This window comes from Furipterus horrens, unplaced genomic scaffold (assembly GCF_987537825.1).
Source record: "Furipterus horrens unplaced genomic scaffold, mFurHor1.1.pri manual_scaffold_5, whole genome shotgun sequence".
In the NCBI taxonomy this organism is placed as follows: Eukaryota; Metazoa; Chordata; class Mammalia; order Chiroptera; family Furipteridae; genus Furipterus; species Furipterus horrens.
This window is the reverse complement of record NW_028327175.1, coordinates 136,657,837-136,679,658: the sequence shown is the minus strand read 5'-3', so window position 1 is coordinate 136,679,658 and position 21,822 is coordinate 136,657,837. Positions and strand designations below refer to the sequence as shown.

At 38.4% G+C, this 21,822-nt stretch overlaps 1 protein-coding gene across 1 annotated transcript in view; it reads left to right on the top strand.

The window, feature by feature from the left end:
- Positions 1-21,822, top strand: part of CC2D2B (coiled-coil and C2 domain containing 2B) — a 99,299-nt gene that overhangs the window by 53,221 nt on the left and 24,256 nt on the right. The window contains exons 22-27 of the mRNA XM_090277924.1: positions 8,237-8,329; positions 9,802-9,893; positions 10,936-11,106; positions 12,292-12,388; positions 13,102-13,211; positions 15,928-16,024. Coding sequence (XP_090134050.1) covers positions 8,237-8,329; positions 9,802-9,893; positions 10,936-11,106; positions 12,292-12,388; positions 13,102-13,211; positions 15,928-16,024 — 660 coding nt within the window. The remainder of the gene's footprint in view (positions 1-8,236; positions 8,330-9,801; positions 9,894-10,935; positions 11,107-12,291; positions 12,389-13,101; positions 13,212-15,927; positions 16,025-21,822) is intronic.

The window sequence follows — 21,822 nt, the reverse complement described above, 5'->3', positions numbered from 1 at the left end:
GCTTGTTGATTTGTTGATGATGGCCATTCTGACTGGTGTAAAATGGTATCTCATTGTGGTTTTTATTTGCATCTCCCTGATGGCTAATGATGTTGAGCATTTTTTCATGTGTCTATGGACCTTCTGTATGTCCTCTTCAGAGAAGTGTTTGTTCAGGTCCCTTGCCCATTTTTTAATTGGGTTGTTTGTTTTCTTGATGTTGAGTCGTATCAGCTCTTTATATATTTTGGAAATCAGTCCCCTGTCTGTGATGTCATTGGCAAATATGTTTTCCCATATGGTTGGTTTCCTTTTCATCTTGCTGATGTTTTCTTTTGCTGAGCAGAAACTCTTCAGTTTGATGTAATCCCATTTATTTATTTTTTCCTTTATTTCTCTTGCTTTAGGAGATGTATCCGTGAAGAGATTGTTACGTGAGATATCTGATATTTTCTTGCCTATGTTTTCCTCTAGGACTTTTATGGTGTCACGGCTTACATTTAAGTCTTTGATCCATCTTGAGTTTATTCTCGTGTGTGGTGTAAGTTGGTGGTCTAGTTTCATTTTTTTGCAGGTCCCTATCCAGTTCTCCCAGCACCATTTGTTAAAGAGGCTCTTCTCACTCCATTTTATGTTCCTTCCTCCTTTATCAAAGATTAGTTGACCATAGAGGCCTGGGTTTATTTCTGGACTCTCTATTCTGTTCCACTGATCTATATGTCTGTTCTTATGCCAGTACCATACTGTTTTGATTACAGTGGCTCTGTAGTATTGTTTGATATCTGGTGTTGTGATTCCTCCTGCTGTGTTCTTCTGTCTGAAGATTGCTTTTGCTATTCGGGGTCTTTTTTGTTTCCATATGAATTTATGGAGTATTTGTTCTAGGTCTGTGAAATATGTCATTGGTATTTTAATAGGGATTGCATTGAATTTGTAAATTGCTTTGGGTAGTATGGCCATTTTGATGATGTTGATTCTTCCCATCCAAGAACATGGTATTTGCTTCCATTTATTTGTTTCTTCCTTAATTTCTTTCTTCAATGTTATGTAATTTTCAGAGTACAGGTCTTTTATCTCTTTGGTTAAGTTTACTCCTAGGTACTTTATTTTTCTTGTTGCTATAGTAAATGGTATTTTCTTTTTTGTCTCTGTCTCTGCTATTTTATTGTTGGTGTACAGAAATGCTTTAGATTTCTGTATATTTATTTTGTACCCTGCGATTTTGCCAAATTCACTTATTATATTGAGTAGTCTTTTAGTGGAGTTTATAGGATTTTCTAGGTATACTATCATGTCATCTGCATATAATGAAAGTTTCACTTCCTCTTTCCCAATTTGGATGCCTTTTATTTCTTTTTCTTGTCTGATTGCTGTGGCTAGGACTTCCAACACTATGTTGAAAAGGAGTGGAGAGAGTGGACAACCTTGTCTAGTTCCTGAGTTCAGGGGGAGTGCTTTCGGTTTTTGTCCATTGAGTATGATGTTGGCCTCAGGCTTCTCATATATAGCCTTAATTATGTTAAGATATGCTCCCTTTATTCCCATTTTGCTGAGTGTTTTCATCATAAATGGGTGTTGTACTTTATCAAATGCTTTTTCTGCATCTATTGATATGATCATGTGATTTTTGTCTTTCATTCTGTTTAGGTGATGTATTATATTTATTGATTTGCGAATATTAAACCATCCTTGCATCCCTGGAATGAAGCCCACTTGATCATGATGTATGATCTTTTTGATGTATTGCTGGATCCTGTTTGCCAATATTTTATTGAGGATTTTAGCATCGATGTTCATCAGTGATATTGGCCTGTAGTTTTCTTTCTTTGTTGTGTCTTGACCTGGTTTGGGGATTAGGATAATACTGGCTTCATAGAAAGAGTTTGGGATTTTCCCCTCTTCTTGGATTTTTTGGAACAGTTTGAGGAGGATAGGAGTTAGTTCTTCCCTGAATGTTTTGTAGAATTCGCCTGTGAAGCCATCCGGTCCAGGGCTTTTGTGTGCCGGGAGATTTTGGATTACTGTTTCAATTTCCTTTTTTGTTATTGGTTTGTTGAGACTTTCCACTTCTTCTTGATTTAGTTTTGGAAGGTTGTATGTTTCTAGAAATTTGTCCATTTCTTCTAGATTGTCAAATTTCTTGTCATACAGTTGTCTGAAGTAATTTCTAACTATCATTTGTATTTCTGAGGTATCAGTTGTGATTTCTCCTCTTTCATTTCTGATTTTGTTTATTTGTGTCTTCTCTCTTTTTTTCTTGATTAGACTGGCTAGAGGCTTGTCGATTTTGTTGATTTTTTCGAAGAACCAGCTCCTAGTTTTGTTGATCTTTTGGATTGTTTGTTTAGTCTCTATGTCATTTAGTTCTGCTCTCATCTTGATGATTTCATTCCTTCTTCTTGCCCTAGGCTTTGTATGTTGTTGTTGTTCTAGTTCTTGTAGCATTGTGGTTAGGTTTTTTATTTGAGATTCTTCTAGCCTTTTCAGATATGCCTGTATTGCTATAAACTTCCCTCTCAGGACTGCTTTTGCTGTGTCCCACAGGTTTTGGGTTGTTGTGTGCTCATTATCATTAGTTTCTAGAAATTTCTTGATTTCTTTTTTGATGTCATTGTTAACCCATTCATTATTTAATAGCATGTTATTCAATCTCCATGAGTTTGGGTGTCTTTGATTTTTTCTCTGAGGTTGATTTCTAGTTTCAGGGCATTGTGATCTGAAAAGATGCTTGATATGATTTCAATTTTCTTGAATTTGTTGAGGCTTGTTTTGTGACCTATCATATGGTCTATCTTTGAAAATGTCCCATGTGCACTTGAAAAGAATGTATATTTTGCTTCTTTGGGGTGAAAAGTTCTATATATATCAGTTAGATCCATGTGGTTTAGTGTGTTGTTCAATGCCTGTATATCCTGGGTGTTTCTTTGCTTTGATGATCTGTCTATTGTTGATAATGGAGTGTTGAAGTCCCCTACTATGAGTGTGTTGTTGTTGATATCCTTTTTGTGGTCTTGTAGTATTTGCTTTATGTATTTGGGTGCTCCTATGTTGGGTGCATATATGTTTATCAAAGTCATATCTTCTTGATGGATTGTTCCTTTAAGTATTATGAAGTGTCCTTCTTTGTCTCTTTTTATTGTCCTTGCTTTGAAATCCATTTTGTCTGATATGAGAACTGCTACCCCGGCTTTTTTTTCCGGTCCGTTTGCTTGGAATATTTTTTTATATCCCTTTACTTTCAGTCTGTGTAAATCTTTTGTTTTGAGGTGTGTTTCTTGTAGACAGCAAATATGTGGGTCCTGTTTTCTTATCCATTCCGTTACCCTATGTCTTTTAATTGGAGCATTTAATCCATTTACATTTAAGGTTATTATTGACGTGTATTTATTCATTTCCCTTTGTACCTCTGTTCCTCTCCTCTCTTGTTTTTTTCTTCTTTTTTTCTTAGAACAGTCCCTTTAGCATCTCTTGCAATGCTGGTTTGGTGGAGATGTATTCTTTCAGTCTTCCTTTGTCTGAGAAACTCCTTATTTCACCTTCTATTTTGAATGAGAGCCTTGCTGGGTAGAGTATTCTTGATTGTAGGCCTTTGTTTTTCATTGCTTGAAATATTTTTGACCATTCCCTTCTGGCTTGTAATGTTTCTGTTGAGAAATCAGTTGATAGCTTTATCGGAGCTCCCTTGTATGTTATTTGCTGCTTTTCTCTTGCTGCTTTTAGGATTCTCTCTTTGTCTTGGAATGTTGCCATTTTAACTATGATGTGCCTTGGAGTGGGTTTTTGGGGGTTCCTCTTGATTGGAACTCTCAGTGCTTCTTGGACTTGCATAGCTTTTCCTCTCATCAGGTTCGGAAAATTTTCTGTCACTATTTCTCCTATCAGATTTTCAATTCCATGTTCCTTTTCTTCTCCCTCTCGTATTCCGATGATCCTTAAATTATTTTTCCTAATGCTATCCTGTAATTCCCTTACATCTTGTTCATATTTTTTCAATCGTTTTTCATTTTGCTGTATTGTCTGGGAGTTTTTCTCTACATTATCTTCTAACTCACTAATCCGATCCTCTGCTTCGTTAAGTCTGCTTTTGACTGATTCTACTGTGTTTTTCAGTTCAGAGATTGTATTCTTAAGTTCTTCCTGGTTCCTGTTAACAATTTCTATGTCTTTTTTTATGCTGGTGTAGTTCTCTGCCAGTTCCCTGTAATTTTCTTGGAGCTGCTGGTAACTTCCTTGAAGGTTGTCATAGTTGATTTTAAGGATGTCGAGTATATTGAGCTTCTTTACCACCATTGTTTTGAATTCCATGTCTGACATTTGGGCTATGTCTATTTCGTCTATCTCTCTTTCTGAGGATTCCTCTTTTCTTTTCATTGAGGGGTTATTTTTGCGTCTTACCATGTTGGATTCTTTTTGTTTTTATTTATTTATTTATTTATTTTGGGGGGGGTAGTCTGCTTTGACTTCCCTCCTTTGTGGTGTAATATTCTTTATCGAAGGTCTGGGAGTTTCAGTGGTGCAGTCTCTTTGATATCCTGAGCCTGATGGTCTTGAGTTACCCTTTATGTCGTTTGTTTATGCTGTTCGGTTATATTTCAGATGTTCTTTGACAGGATCTTCCTTCTGGCTACTTGGTTGAGAGTCACTCTATCTGCTTTGTCTTGAGTTCTTTTGTGGATATGCTGTTAAAGACATAAACACACAGCCCAGGCAGGAGACCCACACCCTCAGAAAGTATCCCCCACTCTATCCTGCTATCGTTAGCCAACTAGCCCGTATTAATATAAATGTAAAGAGATTTGAGCTTTTATACTATAAGAAGAATAGATAAGAGTTGTTTTGGGTGAGGAAAAATATAATTTTGATAGAGGGGTTGATAGATTAATAATAGTTGAGACTGTGCAAGCCAGTTAGTAATATTTACATTGTATGTTAATAAAAATAGAAGAAAAGGATAGAAAAATACATAGTATAGTAAGAAAGTGGTATTGTATTGTATTTGGGTTTATATAGTAATTATATTATATTATTTAGAGTGATAGGGGGGCTAAGCTAGACACACAAACGAATAAACCACGATTAAAGAGAAAGGATGAGAAGGAGAGGTTATATGCAACACGTTAGAGATAAAGTTTGTTATTATTGGAAGAGGTGAAGGAAAAACACCCCCCCAAAAAATCCCCAAGAAAATAGAAGAAAGAAAAGAAGAGAGAAAGAGAAGAAAATAAAAAATTTACCACAAACCCCCCCTAAAAAAAACCCCAAAAGGGAAGAAATAAAGGAACAAAGAAAGATAGAACAGAAAGAATAAAGAAGAAAGAAAGAAAGAAAACAGAGAAAAAAAATTAAAAAAAATATATATATATACCCCCGCAAACCCCCCCCAAAAAACCCCAGGAAAAGAATAAAGAAAGAAGGAAAGAAAAGAAATGAGTAAGAAGAAAGAAAGAACAAGGGAGAAAAAATTTGGAAAAAAAAAAAATCGATGTTTTTACTCCGTTTTAGCCTTGGTGTGTTGCCTTCTTTTTCTGGGTCCGCAGCTGGTCTAGTGTGGCAGGTCAGAGGTTCTTGTTTTTTGCAGGACTGGTGTGCGCCCCCGCTTGCCGCTATGGTGCGCGCCCGCGGTTGCGGGCACGGCGCGCTCCCTTGCTGCTTGCTGGAGCCAGTTGAGGTGCCCTTGCGCGCAAGCCCCTGCGCTCTCGGGCGGCCCGAGAGTTTGCCCCGCGGTTGGAGCCCACTGCTGCCGGGCCGCGGCGGTTCCCAGTTCGCGCCGAGGCGTCCCTGCCCGCGCAGGCGGCCCGAGCGCTTTCCCCGGGATTGGCTCCTGCTTTCGCTGGGCCGCGGCGGTTCCCCGTTCGCGCCGAGGCGTCCCTGCCCGAGCGGGCGGCCCGAGCGCTTTCCCCGGGATTGGCTCCTGCTTTCGCTGGGCCGCGGCGGTTCCCCGTTCGCGCCGAGGCGTCCCTGCCAGCGCGGGCGGCCCGAGCGCTTTCCCCGGGATTGGCTCCTGCTTTCGCTGGGCCGCGGCGGTTCCCCGTTCGCGCCGAGGCGTCCCTGCCCGCGCGGGCGGCCCGAGCGCTTTCCCCGGGATTGGCTCCTGCTTTCGCTGGGCCGCGGCGGTTCCCCGTTCGCGCCGAGGCGTCCCTGCCAGCGCGGGCGGCCCGAGCGCTTTCCCCGGGATTGGCTCCTGCTTTCGCTGGGCCGCGGCGGTTCCCCGTTCGCGCCGAGGCGTCCCTGCCCGCGCGGGCGGCCCGAGCGCTTTCCCCGGGATTGGCTCCTGCTTTCGCTGGGCCGCGGCGGTTCCCCGTTCGCGCCGAGGCGTCCCTGCCAGCGCGGGCGGCCCGAGCGCTTTCCCCGGGATTGGCTCCTGCTTTCGCTGGGCCGCGGCGGTTCCCCGTTCGCGCCGAGGCGTCCCTGCCCGCGCGGGCGGCCCGAGCGCTTTCCCCGGGATTGGCTCCTGCCTTCGCTGGGCCGCCGCGGTTCCGCGATCGTACCAAGGTGTCCCTGCCCGTGCGGGCGGCCCGAGAGCTTTCCCCGGGATTGGCGCCAACTGACCCCGGGCTGAGGTGCTTTTGCGCTCGCGCGCCGCCCCGTGCCCTCAGTCCCGCTGAGCCGAGCTCCGGGCGTTGGTCTCTCGCCTCTTAGGGCAGGGCCAGGGACACTTGTGCTCAGTGGAATCGAGTGTCCGTGGGTTGCCGCCTCCCGCTGTTCCTGTGCTGCAGCTGCCCACCTTCCCTCACCCGTCTGGGCGGGCACAAACAGAGCCTGCGCTAGTGGTCTGCTTTCCGGCCTGGGGTCCTGCGCCCACGGGAGCTGTCTAGGGGTGTCTGTGCACAGTCCTCTCCCTGTTCAGTGGGCCCTCCCTGTGCCCGTTGGGGCACTGATCTTATGTCCGTTGGGGAGTGTCCGAGGGACGCCTGGACTCACGGCCCCGCGCACCTGGGCCAGTGAATGAGAGCACTTCCCTATGTGTGCCCCCGCGACCCAATGGTAGGGTTGAGGAGTGGATGAGCGGGCCTCTGCGCCTGGGCACCTCCAGAACGGCCTACCACCCCCAAACTTTCCTCCCGTCTCCACCATCCACTAGAGAAAAATATAAAGGAGAATTATGTTCTCACTTGCCCGGCAGCACGCTGTCTCCTGTCCTTCAGCGCCAATGCCACTTGGTCGAGTCCCGTCTCTGCCAGCGGGCAGAGATCCGCTCTCCGCCTGACTCCTCTCTGGGGTAGCCTGTGGTCGCCAAAAATCCTTTGTGTGCTTCCCGCCACAGCTCGGGCAGCCGCCCCAGTCAGGAATCCCGTTTCGTCCCCTTTTTCTCCGCTATCCTCACTAAACAGGTTGTTCCCAGATGGATTTTCTCTAATCCAGCAGTGCCTTGGCTCAACTCCCGCCAATGTCCAGCTGCTCACTGAGATGTTCTGTCTGCAATTAGACCAAACTGCAGACGGGTCTCCGGAGCCTAAAACCGCAACCTCTCCTCACTCCTCCGCCATCTTACCTCTCCTCCTGATTTTTGATAATAGTGTTTGTTATAACATGGTTATAAGTTCTAAAGTATCTACTTCATTATTTTTGTGTAATCTTAATGATACCTATAATATAAAATGATTTCCATGTGCATTAGGGATATATCTCACAAATGTAGATTAACAGGTGCAAATTTATTTTAAATTGTGTAGATGAAGCATCCGGACAATCTTATATCAACTGCTGGATGTAAAATTAAAGTTACAAATTATAATCAACGCATATTGACTACTTACTGTGTACCGTGCACTTGACAGATACTGTTTCAGTTAAGTCTCACAACAATCCTGTGACATAGGCGGTGGTATTACTACTACTACTACCACCACCACCACCAAAGAGGAAGCTGGGATCTGCAACGGTTAATCAACTTTCTCCCAAACCACAGTTATAGAACCCAGGATTTTGCACCTCTGAAGCCTACTCTCTTGAGGAGAATGAAGAGTATTTCTCAATGATCTTCACATTTTCTCATGATTTTCGCAATCACAAATATTTCTCAATCATTACTCTATTTTAAAAGATGAAAGAACCTTTTCCTAGAAGCAAACAAAATATAGTCATAAACTGTTTTTAACTAATTCTTAGTGGGAGAATCTGAAAGTAATGTTTTCTTCTGTCAATGTTGCCAATATCTCCCACACATGAAGTGAAATAAATAGTTAACATTTTATTGCAGCATGTCATATATAATTCTGTTACATTCAAGAAGTGAAACTAACATTTCTCTGTTTAGGAATGTGAAAGTCAAATAGAGGAGGATATGTCCTTTTCAGATGTGAATTCTATTACTGCACAAAGGATTAATTCTGCCAATTATCTGAGAAAGGTAACAACAGAATAATATGACCACTATGTTTGCATTTACTTTTGTGAAAACAGGTCTGCTGGATGTTATGGTGCTATACTCTTCCCAGAGAGTCAGACAGACAAATCTATTTACTCATTACCTCTTTCTGATCACTGAGGGGTTTTCTGTTCTGTTCATTTGTTTTTCAGAGTTAGCTACTTACCACCTGTAAATATACACTGTTGATCTACATTGTTGATGCAGAGGTTACTTCAACAGACGGCAAACTCATTATTAGTGCACATCCCAACTTTCCCTGTTTAAACATGAACGTTAACAACTTTCTGCTTGACCCTAATGGTTCACTTTGAAAAATATGCTATCATCTTGCCAGAATCCTTACTTTTGTTAGTAATGTGGTATAGCACAGCAGTTAAGGGGATGAAGGGTTGATTGAAGTTGGAATAGGACTGACTAAAAGGAGATACAGAAGCATGATCACATTTCTTTGAGTTTGTTTATCAAGATTCATCTCCATTACAGTGACTGTTAGAGAAATGCATTCACAGGGCAATCATCTCTGTTAGGTTCGGCGAAGTGAGAGGAGAAATGACAGAAGAACAGGGAATTAGTTTATGAGATTTATTTGGCCAGCTGCACACAGGCGGGCTGAGACCAAAGGGATGTCAGCCCTGAATAGCAGCAAAGTGGGGGTTTTTAAGGGGTGTGGGAGTTCACGGGACTTCCTGCAGATGGCTCTAGGGGACTTGGCAGGACTTTCTACAGATGGGAGTTGGCTCTGAGAACAGAGAAGTTACTAAATTTTTGTTAGGAAATTTATCTTTGCAGGGCATAGGCAGTCACTGGCATCACCAGTTACTATGGGAGTAGCAGATTTATTGGGAGCTTGCTAAAATTAGACCTGAATTCCGAGAAACCAGGTCTTATGCCTAAGAATCTCCTTTGGTGAAGACCAGCTCTGTCCATGTGTACTAAGAGTTATCTGTAAAAAGAAATAAGGACAGTTTAACATGACATGAAAGGGATATGGAAGGAAAAAAAGTAGGGGAAAAAACCCCTTGCTTTGGCATGACATTAATGTGAGAGTTAAGAATGATTTTAGCCCTGGATGGTGTGGCTCAGTTGGTTGGATCAGGTCCCATAAACCAAAAGGTCGCAGGTTCGATTTACAGTCAGAGCACATACCTAGGTTGTGCTTCTGTCTCTGGTTGGGGAGCGTGCGTGTGAGAGGCCACTGACTGATGTTTCTCTCCCTCTCTCTCTTTCTCCCTTCCCGCTCTCTAAAAAATCAACAAGCATGTTCTCAGATGAAGATAAAAAATGATTTTAATAATGGAAACAAACAGAACCATATTTTCACTTATCTAATCCCCTTTTCCATTCATTGCTTGCAAAAATTAGAGGTGAAAAATAGTCGCACCAGTAGCATGGTAAATATTTGATCTTAAAATATAAACTATACATTTCTTAAATTCTAAATTTTTTTTTAGATGAGAAAGTTGGTAATGAAAAGAATTGTCAAAGTTAGCAAATTTAACTTATCAGATATTGTGGCTGATTATGAAGAAATTGTATCTGCAAGGTACGTACTAAAATTATTATAAAGTATGAAATATAAAGCTTTAAGCTAATACTTTCTAAATTCTCTAATAAGTTCTCTATATTTCTATTAATTTAAATGTCAAAGGATGAAGCTACAAAGAATGAAGTAAAATATATTGCTCATTTTAATATTGCATTTTTGACATATCCATATGATATGTATTTTCAATTGTATAGCACTTGAGTTTTTAGAACTCTCCTTATTGATAGTTTTTAGGGCAAGAGAGAAAAGAAAAACTTTGTCTCAAACTAGTTTTGCCCTAAGATTTTCCTGTCCTGAGACTGCTAGTGGGAAAGCCATTACTGGGGGCACCACACACTAACCTTGCAATATAACCCTTTCAAAACTGAATCCTCAACCCTGCAAGGGCACTGTGATCCACTGGCAGCAGCTGGGAAAGCCTTTGGCTGGAGTAACTAAATTCTCATACTGTTCCATCTGTGAAACTTAGGGGTAAGAACAGGATTAGGAATGTTTTTTGGGAAACTACACTGGGGCCACTTGCGGGTCCATGGTATTACCGATAAGGTTTTAATTCATTTAGGCTGCTGAAATTGATTGTGTTTTATTTTCAGTCTTCGGGGGAAAATGGCTGTGACCATAGAGCTATAATTTATGTTACCAGGGTTGACAGCATGTGCAACTGACTCCTATTTCAAATTCATGTAGAAAAGTTCAGTTTCTAACCATTTTTAAAAGAATGAGTCTCAAAAAATATATGATGTTCTGAAGAATACCATGTTCCAACGAATTACCTTTATGTACCCTTGTCTCTTGTTGGGCCACATACCCAAAGGGCATGGAGCAACCACATTCCCTCTTAACATAAGAGTGAGCATAGCTTCTCTTCTAGGCTCAGAAAATGACTCCTTCCTTGGGCTCTGAACGGCTGTCTCCCCTCCACAGTGGAGAGAATATGGCTCAAAATAATGACCTTATTTCAATAATTATTTTTAAAAATTGATATCTTTTAAAACTAAGTTATCTTGTACATATGTGGCTGATCCCTTTTCCTCTTTAGTCAGTTGACATATGCAGTCTGTAAGCTTGTTGAACGACGAAGAAAACTAAAGCCTCAGAGGAAAGAAAGGAAAAAAGTGGCAGCACAGACACTCTGTGATGGAGACATTAAGATTCTTGTCAGAATCCTGAGGGCTTATAATATTCCTTGTAGGAAAACAATAGTTAATAGGTAAGGCAATATGCACCAATTTTTGTTTACAAAAATTCTGTCTTAAATGTAAATTTTCATGTTGTTCAACTTGTATATCTCCATACTTTATTAGTGCTCCATATACCGAAACTGAATCAAAGTTAAAATCTTCATTTGGATAGTCAAACTTACTGTCATTGCCATGTATTAAGAATTTTCAGAAGTTTGAGATGCCCAAAGTAACATTAACATGTATATTTTTGGGTACTATATCAAATTCCTATTCCCTGTTATGAAAACTTGTGAAGCCACTGTTGCCAACTGCACTATTCTCTGCCACTGGCCCCTCTCAGTATTGGAACTAAAACACTGGAGAGAGTAGATTCTGTTTTTAATTTGTCATTTTAGATGACTTCTGCAGGAATCAGATTTTACCCATCTCTTCTGCAGGCGCTCAGGGGTTTTATTTGTGTTTCTTGTGCAGAGGATATGTGGGGCCAGAATGGGTATCATGGTTGAGTGATAGCACATTAAGGCATCATGAATATCAAATCCTCTTATATATTGAGTTTCTTGTATATTTAGTGTCTACTGAATATCTAGTGTCTCTTATATACTTAGTCTCATGTATGGTTCATAAATGGCTATTTAGTGCCCAGGTACCTTAGGAATATTAAGTATATACCTCTCTGTGTTTACCACATATGTACTCTACTTGTTTATCTTATGTTTAACACATCAGATGAATTCTGCATATGAAAAACAAGTATTTTGCTTACTACTAACTATAGTTAAAACCTTTTAAATGTCTTGCTTATTTTTATATCTAAGCTTATTTATTTAATAGAATTAATATTCTCAAAACAAATGTACATTTCAAAGGCTGCTTGTAAAATGTGTAAAAAAAAAAAAAAGAATGTGCAAAATAAGAAGGATATCATCTCAAAGTATCCTTTGCCTTACTTTTCTCCTTTTGCTGAGGAAAACTTGATTATAGACTGGATCCTGTCCATAGTTCAGCATTTCAGAGCCACTCTTCCAGAGCTGTGATTATCAAATGTTTATCTCCAACCACCTGCAATATAAAAATCCAAAGAAAACTCTGTAAAATCCAGGGTAACTGGATTATATACATCCATAAGCATAGGCGAAAATCTGCCATTCCCAACAAAACTAGTATTAAAACTAATTGAAGTGCATATCTCTTAATTGTTTTTCCCGAAGAGCCTTGAATACATCTACTTATTTTATATCATCCATATCTCACCTCAGACACAAAGAAACAATCAAATCAGTAACCTCAGATGAGATCTTAAATGAGGTAAGCATTTAGCACTTTTATAAAGTGCAGTTTCGATATGTTTCCCCTGAATTGCAACTGACTCCTAATTGGTCTCTCTGTCTCTAATCTGTTGGGCTTTCAGCTTACTTTTCATAACACAATGAAGTTGCTCTTTATAAAATGTAATTCTAACCATTTCATTCCCTGCCTACAGAAATCTGTTATGATCTGGCCCTTACCCACCAGCAGTATTATATACTACTGCTTGTTCTAGAATGCCTGTGTATATACCCCTGCCTGCAATAGCCTCCACACAGCTCCATATTATTGGCCACATTACTAGTTAATATTTCTAAGCTCAAGCTCAAGCGATGTTTTCTCTGTGAAGCTCTTCTTGTCTTCATCCCCAGAAAATTAATCATTCTCTCTCCTGAGTAACTGTTATACCTGGAATATATTTTTATTTTATTTCTCACATTTCATTGCAATCACTTATTTACCTGTTTACTTTCCCCTAGTAGACTATAAAATCCATAAGAGAAAGTTTCATTTATCTTTAAGTCTTAGAAAAGAAATATTGAATAGGAACAATAAATGGTTATTAAATGAATGAGTGAATAATGGTTGTTTGAAAAACTAGAAAGAGCAAGTCATCCAGTTGTCAACCAGTAACCAAGTAATTTCCTAGACTATCTTTTACCAACTATGTAAAATATTACAAAAATCTCTTCAGTGTTTATTACATGTTTCAGGATACCGTACACCCTTTTGTGGAAGTTTCCTTTCAACACATTGCATACCAAACCAGTACTGCAAGTGGATCTCATCCATGCTGGAATGAGGAAATTAAAGTAGATTTTATGTAAGTTGGAGTCCATTTTTCCTCAGCTTCTAAAAAACAAACAAAATTAATTTTTGAGTCATTTATTAATATTAATGGCTGTATAAATAGGGTTTTGTTTTTGGAAATAAAGTACACTCATGAAGGCAAATTTGAGATATAGAGCTTAAAATTCTTCTCTAAACTCAATTAGCAATTTTCAGTTGTCATTCCTTATGTATCTTTAGCTCTCACTGGGGTAAAATGTATGTAAGGGACTATCAACCCTATCCATTATTGAGGTCCTTTCTCTTTTCCTGGTGCTCTTTCCCCCTTCTCCAAATATTTTCTGAAAATCATGTGGTTCCTGACTATTTGCATGGATCTGTGATGGCATCACTCTGACTTTTTAACTCCTGAATTTCTCCTGGTTCTTTTGGACGCCAACCTCATGGTCTCCTGGAACTTGGGCTTCTAGCATTGCTTTTCCCTCCAGCCTCTGTTCTTGAGCTTGACTCTTTGTGAGTGGGTACTGATTCCCAGGATGAAACAATCCATGTATTCCTTTCAACTTCCAGCCATCTTTCCTAGAAGATTATACAGGTGAGGTCCTGGCTATAGGCTCTAACCAGGAAACTCTATAGTCATTCAGTCACTTTCCAAACAAACAGTCTTAAGGGCTCAGATGCAAGCAGTAGGAACACAGAATCACCAACCACCAGTACTTTCCCCAGGTCTTCCTTGCTAAAGAGCTTTGACAGAATCCCCCTACCTATCCCACTGAAGGAAATTGTCTGTACTATATGAATATTCACATCCCAGCCACCGCTCCTTAAAGTGAAAACTTCTGGACCCTAACCAGGATTTGCAAAAAGAGAAATACCTTGTTGATTCCTTTATTTCAGCTTGGAGGGAAAAAAAAGGCCAGTATACCTTGGAGTTTTACTAGCTTAATGCTATGGATACTTCTGCTGTCAGCAGAAATCAAGTCTGTTCTTCCAGATTCAACACAGGCTCAATGGTATTTTCAGAGTCTTTGGCCAGATTTCTTAAACAGATATCCTTGTTATTTGGTTGCCTGTCTTGACCTTGTATTTCTTGTTTTGCCTTGTTCTCTGATATCTGTTTACCTGTTTTTTTACTCATTGTAGGTAAAGGGGAGTATTGGTTGAAAAGAAAATCAATTACATTATATTGTATAATATTAAGTTAAGTAATAATTATAAAGAAGTTATTTGGTTAAAAAGTTTGCCAGGGTGTAAAGTGTGGTTATATGTGTGGAAATACTTGGTATATTATTTTAGACATTAGAGTTGGAAGAAATATACCATATTAAATTAATGGACTTAGGATAACATAAAATAGTCAATAAGATAAATAAATTTATAAGTGAGCTAAAGAGAAGGGGGCTGTAGACTATTTGCATTCTTGGAAGTATAGCAGTGAAATAAGCCAAGAACACATTTAGACTACAACCAAGTGGATCAGAGAGTTCAGCTAATGCAAAACCATTCAGCTACCACATTTTGTTGCCTCAGATACAAGAGCTAGCTCTATTCCCTTCTCCACATGGTACTTTAATGAATTAAAACCAGGTACAAATGGGGTAGGTAGAAATAATAAATATATAGTAAATAGTAATTAGCCTCGTGAACTCTACTTTGGAAAAGAAATTGTGAAATTCGAGGAAAATTTGAGTAGAATACAAAATGCAAGATAATGTAGGACTTGAGTGATTTAAAGGATATACTAATTTGACACACTCAGAAATGTCTTGAGGATGACAGTTATCATCTCTCCTGCTAGCATAATATAGTAAATACACATTGCCTCCCCGTCCTGTCTTAGATATTATAGCATGAAAAGGAACTCTCGAAGGAGCAAGGTAGGGAAGTTAGCTTATCACTTAGAAATATAAGGAACCTTCCACTTTAAAATTATTCTCTTAACTCAACATTTTTTCAGTTGTCACTGTGTCTGTAGGCCTCAGAAAGTTACACAAACTATTGGAGATTCTTTGAAATAGTAGCTGCTTTCTTAAGCAACAAGTTTCAACAAATAATGTCAGTGGCAGCTGGTTCAATGAAAAGAGCCTGGCCTTTAGAGGCAGTCAAAATTGCCTCAGATTAGGGCTCCGTCACTTTCTGGTGGCATTAGCTTGAGCAAGTTATTTAACTTCTCTGAGATGTTAGAGGTTTGATTGAGATTCGACGCACAAGCGGGAGCTAAGAGCGCAAATTCACTGCTTGTGATATACTACACTACTCTTTCAGCTACTTTCAAAAATGTATCTAATCAAGTAAGCCATCAGAAGACAGCTTGCAAACTTAAATGAACTCCACTTTTCAGTTTCTGGTTGGAGAAAATCAATGTGGGAATAAGCTCTTAGCTGAGAGCAAAAGAGCAGTTTAACTATCTATGTGTGAACTAGCATAAACTAGCAGAATTTCAGGCAGTTGGAACGTCTTAATGTACCATACTCCAGATAATTTGTTTGCAATGGATGGCTATAGTAGAAAATCTTTTTGCTTGACATTTCAACATTTTTATTCTTCATGCAAGTTATCTTAAGAGATAAATACGATAAATTACAAAGCACATACTAGCCTTGAAAGATAGCAGTTCTCTTCAAAGCACATAGTTTTTTCTTAGCTTCCATATTATAACAGAAAAGAACACAGGTGATTTTATAGTCTTTTATAAATAATGCTCTTATAAAATAAATTAAGCATTTAAATATGTTTTTTTTTATTTACAGCTCACCAGGACATGATTATAGCTTCTCAAGTTTATCTAAAATAAGAGATAATATATATATCAACATTTTTGATGAAGTGATTATTGAAAAACATAAGGTAAAGTACAATAATTATAATGTTGAAATAATTCTAAGGTCAGATTGAATGAAATATAGTGGCATATTTGTAAATTTGCTTTTAGATGCAATATCTATTTCTAACATTTTCTAAAAAGGATTTGGGGCAGCTTAAAATAAAATCAGACATGGGACAAGTCAGTTCAAAAATAGCAGAGATCATAAACCATATATAGTAGGAAGAGGGATAAGGATACCAAGAATTTGGAGAAGTAGGTTTCTGCAATTCACCGTTGCATTAAAATGTGAGCTTCCTGGTAGCCAAGATAGAAAGATAAGCAAAAATGGGTTATATATTTCTCACCGTCTGATAAAAAAAATACCACTCCTACAAAAAAGACCAAATGATTCCTAAAAGCCAGTTGTATTTAATCAAATTTTTAAAATTATTTAATGTCTTCCTTGTAGATATATGAAAGTTCCTAATGCAGTGCCTAGTGCCATAGCAAGCTCTATAATAAATGTTAGTTTCCTTCTTACTGAAGTTGACACTAAAAGTATAAAGGTGCATATGCATTACCTTCTCTCTTGGGGCTCTGATTAAATACTTTAATATAAATGTCTAACAAATTCTATGGCAACACTATTGAAGGAGCAGTAGTTCTACTTGAAGGGACTGGGGGCCAGGCTTAGAGAAGTTGAACTAGACCTTGAAGTATGGTACAGGAATGAGTATTCTATAAGAGCTACTGAGAAACATAAAGGCAGTATTTTCCAATCCAGGAGACACAGACATAGTCTTATTAAAACATTTTCTATCAACTTTTGATAAAGGCTGAGGTTAAAATATTAAACAGTAATTTGGTAATGGCTATTCTTCAAAGAGTTAAACTGAATATAGTTTTCTGATTATCTAAACCGATAAAGAGTAGAGCTTATAGAACTCAGTAAAATACCTTACAAACTTTTTCTCTCATAGGTGAGTTATCTCAGTGATCAGATTGACTGGTTAAGAAAAAGCTAAGGGAGTTCATTACCAGTATAACAAGAAATTTTTAAAAAATATATTTTTGAAGAAGAAGAAGGAGGAAGAGGGGGGAAGGAATGGGGAAGAGAAAAAAATATAGTTAAAAGAATAAAATGGCAATAAATATGTACAGATCAATAATCACTTTAAATGTAAGTGGCTTAAATACTACAGTCAAAATACATAGGGTAGCTGAATGGGTAAGAAAAAAAAGACCCATATATATTCTGACTACAATAGACCCATAGCAGAATTAAAGATATACACAAACTAATAGTAAAGGGATGGAAAATATATTTTATGCAAATGGAAATAAGAAAAGCTGAGGTAGTAATATTTATATAGGACAAAATAGATTTTAAAACAAAGGCTATAGTAAAACACAAAGAAAGACACTATGTAACGATAAAGGGAGCAATCCAACAAGAGGGTATAACCTGGTAAACATTTCTGCACCCAACATAGGAGCACCTAAATATATAAAGGCAATCTTGATGGGCATAAAAAGAGAGATTGACAGTAAACAGTCTTAGTAGGGGACTTTAACACCCCATTGACATCATGGATGGATCTTCCAGAGAGAAAACCAACAAGGGAACAGCAGCTTAAAATGACACACTAGATCAGATGGATTTAATTAATATCTTCATAGCATTTTATCCCAAAGCAGCAGAATATACATTCTCTTCAAGTGCACAAGGAACATTTGCTAGGATAGACCACATGTTGGGACACAAAACAAGTTCCAGTAAGTTTAAGAAGATTGAAATCCCCTCAAGCGTCTTTTTGACCACAGTGGTATGAAACTAGAAATAAATCACACAACCCCCCCCCCCCGCTATTAAACACCCAAAGACATGGAGGCTAAATAAAATGTTACTAGGCAATGAGTGGGTTAACAACAAGGTCGAGGGAGAAATCAAAAGATACCTTGAAAGAAATGAAAACGGGAACACAACAACCCAAAATCTGTGGGACACAGTGAAAGCAGTCCTAGGACAGAAATTCATAGCATTAAGATCCTATCTCAAGAAACAAGGAAAATCTCAAATAAATAATCTAATTTTACACTTAAAGGAACTAGAAAAAGAACAGCAAAGCCCGGAGTGAGTAAAAGAAAGGAAACAATAAAGATCAGAGCAGAAAATGAAATGTTTTGCCCCATAATTACCTTATAACAGTCTATGAGAGGAGGGCAAGAATATAAACCAAGCCTTTCCCTTTTCTCAACAGCATGCCAGTGTTGTCACACATAAGTCTGATACCTAAAGCATATGGATTTCATTCAGTAACAACAGAAAACTAATGCTTGAGAGACAAGTGCTGATATAAAGAAAGTGGTTTATTCACATGCAAGCCATCTGGAAGATGGGGAACTCGTCTCAAAGCCCATCTCAACATCTCAGTGCAGGCAGAGATTTTTATAAGAAGGGAAAGGAGAAGCAGAACAAAAAGATCACAGAAGGGGGTTGAAAAGTTCTCTATGTGAAGGCAAGTACAGTCCATTCTGATAAGGCAGGCAATGGTCTAGTGTGTGTCATCCTGGTTTAGTCATCCTGGCTTCATATCATCCTGGCTTTACACCCTCCTGGCTCCATGAGTTGAGATGCCTAAAAGTTGAAGTTTGTATCTTTTGAAGTTACTTCCTAGGATTAATTCTTATGTAAACATGCTGTTTATCTACATGCTACGTGTTAGTTGGGATCAGCATTTACAGAAACAATGTCAGAATAATGGTGGGGTGGATTACAATTTTCCACTGCTACAATTCCACACTGTTACATAAGGATGCACAGTGAGCTTAGTGAAAACTTGAACAGCATAAAAAAGGACCAGTCAGAAATGAAGGATACACTAATCGAAATGAAGAATAATTTACAGGGAATCAAAAGAAGAGAAGGTGAAGCCAAGAATCAAATCAGCAATGTGAAATATAAGAAAGCAAAAAGCACCCAATTAAAACAACAAAAAGAAAAAAAAAATCCAAAAAATAAAAATAAAAAAAGAGAGAGAGAGAGAGAATAGTGTAAGGAGCCTTTGGAACAACTTTAGGTGTACCAACATTCACATCATGGGGGTGCCAGAAGGAGAAGAGAAAGAGCAAGAAATTGGAAACTACTTGAAAAAATAATGAAAGAAAACATCCCTAACTTGGTGTAAGAAATAGACATACAAGTCCAGGAAGTGCAGACAGTCCCAAACAAGATGAACCCAAAGAGGCCCACACCAAGGCACATCATAATTAAAATGCAGAAGGTTCAGGATGAAGAGAGCATCTTAAAAGCAGCAGGAGAAAAGCAGTTATCTACAAGGGAGCTCCCATAAGACTGTTGTCACCTGATTTCTCAACAGAAACTTTGCAGGCCAGAAGGGAGTGGCAAGGAGTATTCAGTGATGGAAAGCAAGGACCTACAACTAAGATTACTCTACCCAGCAAAGCTATCATTAGAAGTGAAGAACAGAAAAAGAGCTTCCCAGACAAGAAAAAGCTAAAGGAGTTTATCCTCACCAAACAAGTATCATATAAAATGTTAAAGGGTCTTCTTTAAGAAGAAGAAAAAAGATTAAAAATATAAATAATAAAATGGCAATAAATACATATCTATCAACAGTTGAATCTAAAAGACAAAACAAATGAACAAGCAGAACAGAAACAGACTCATAGATACAGGGAGCATTTTGATTATTGCCAGATGGGAGGGTGTTGAGGGCATGGGTGAAAAACATAAAGGGATTAAGAAGTACAAATTGGTTGTTACAGAATAGTCATGAGTATGTAAAGTACACCATAGTGAATACATCCAATAAAAATAAAAAGAAAAATTACTTGTATCTACAAAGCATCAAGATCTGTGTTAGGCCAAATTTAATGGAGATGATTTGCCTTTGTATTTGGGATGTTTTAGGAAAATGTGTCTATGGAAGAAGCCCCTCTAAGGTACTTAAAGCAGGGGAAGAAAGGGGAACTCCAAGTTTTGAATGTGATTCCACTTCTGTTAGCTTAGAAGACAACACCCAAGAAGTGCATCAGGAGCTAGAAGCTGTGATAGGAACAAATAAAATCTTAAGTTAGAGGGTAAATCTCCTGTTTTGTTGTTTCCACAATGAAATAAAAAATAATGATTATTAAAGGCATTTCATAAATAAACAAATAATGTATAAACTAGAATAAGAGACATAATTACCAAGCAATCAGAATTGGTTTATTGGTGCAATCTTCTCTCAATAGAGAAACCTTTCTTAGAAACCAAACTAGGCTCAAAAGGCTGCTTGATAAATTAGAGAAAACTGAATTGCATCATTTTTAAGGGCTTAAGTTAAGGCAACCTTGTGAGTTACCTTTTTCCAATAGATACACCATGCAATTAAATTTCTTAGCCATGTATGCAAACCTGCTTCTTTTTGATCATTGTTATATCAACCATAAAATCTCTATATCTCCTTTTCTAATTGACCAGGCATTCATGACGATAATCTCATCTTTGTGTTGTCGTTATTTCAACATATTTTCATTACAGTTTAACACCTTAAGCTTGATATTGGTGATGATGTATTAGAGGTTTAGATTAAGGTTCATTCTTTTTCTATATTATTTTGTTGTTGTTAGTTGATATATTTTTATTAATGTATATAGAGTTGTCTTCTGGTTTGTTGAAGCAATAGGTCAGACAACATTTGCCACAAGAATATCTGTCAAAGTAGCTGGCCATAAAAATTCCAACACTAACCCTGTCTGGGTGTCTCTGTTGTTTGGAGTCACATCCTGTACACCAAAAAAATTGCAGGTTCGATTTCTGGTCAGGGCACATACCTAGGTTGCATGTATAGGAGGCAACAAATCAATGTTTCTCACATCAATGATTCTCTCTTACATCCATATTTCTCTCTCTCTGTCTCCACCTCCATTTCTCTATCTACTTCTCTATCTCCCTTCCTTTCTCTCTAAAATTAATGATAAAACATCCTCAAGTGAGGATTAAAAAAAAAAAACACAACATTCATCTGAAGGGCATCCTTGATAAAGGTGACTGATTTTGCCTTTCTCATCCACCATATAGTATTTCAGGACAACCACCTTAACCTTCTTTCTCTTGTGATTATTCTTCTTGGGAGTGGTATAAGACTTCTCCCTTATTACCACCATGAAGTCTCAACATAAGATGAAGAATGGACTTCTTTTGAATGTTGTAGTTCAGACAAAGTATGTCCATCTTCCAGTTGCATACCAGAAAAGATCAGTCTTTGCTGAACAGGAGGAATTCCTTCCTCATCCTGGATCTTGGCCTTTACAATTTTGTATTATTGGGTTGGCCCAAAAGTTCATTTCGTTTTTTCTGTAAAGTAAATGACACATTTTTCATTTTCACCAATCACTTTATTGATTTGGATATTTTGAGTATGTTAGCTATCTCCTAAGTGGTATGACATGGATTGTTCTCAATTAATGTCTTGATTTGATTACTTTCAACTTCAACTAGTCTACCTGATCCTGAAGCATCATCCAGCAAGAAATCTCTAGCATAGAACTGTGCAAACCATTTCTGACACGTTCAGTTACAGCACCTTCTTCATACATTACACAAATCCTTTTTTGTGTTTCAGTTGTGTTTTTACCTTTCTTGAAATAAGAAAGCATAATATGCCAAAAATGTTGTGTATCCTCTTCCATCTTCAGTATTAAAATGGCTACACAAAAATTCAGCAATTTTCATAAATTTTTTAAATGCATGCTGATATGACAGTTGTCACAAAACAATCTAACAAAATTGTTTCAAATGAAGTTAAAGACAACTAAGTGCTACTAGAGCCAT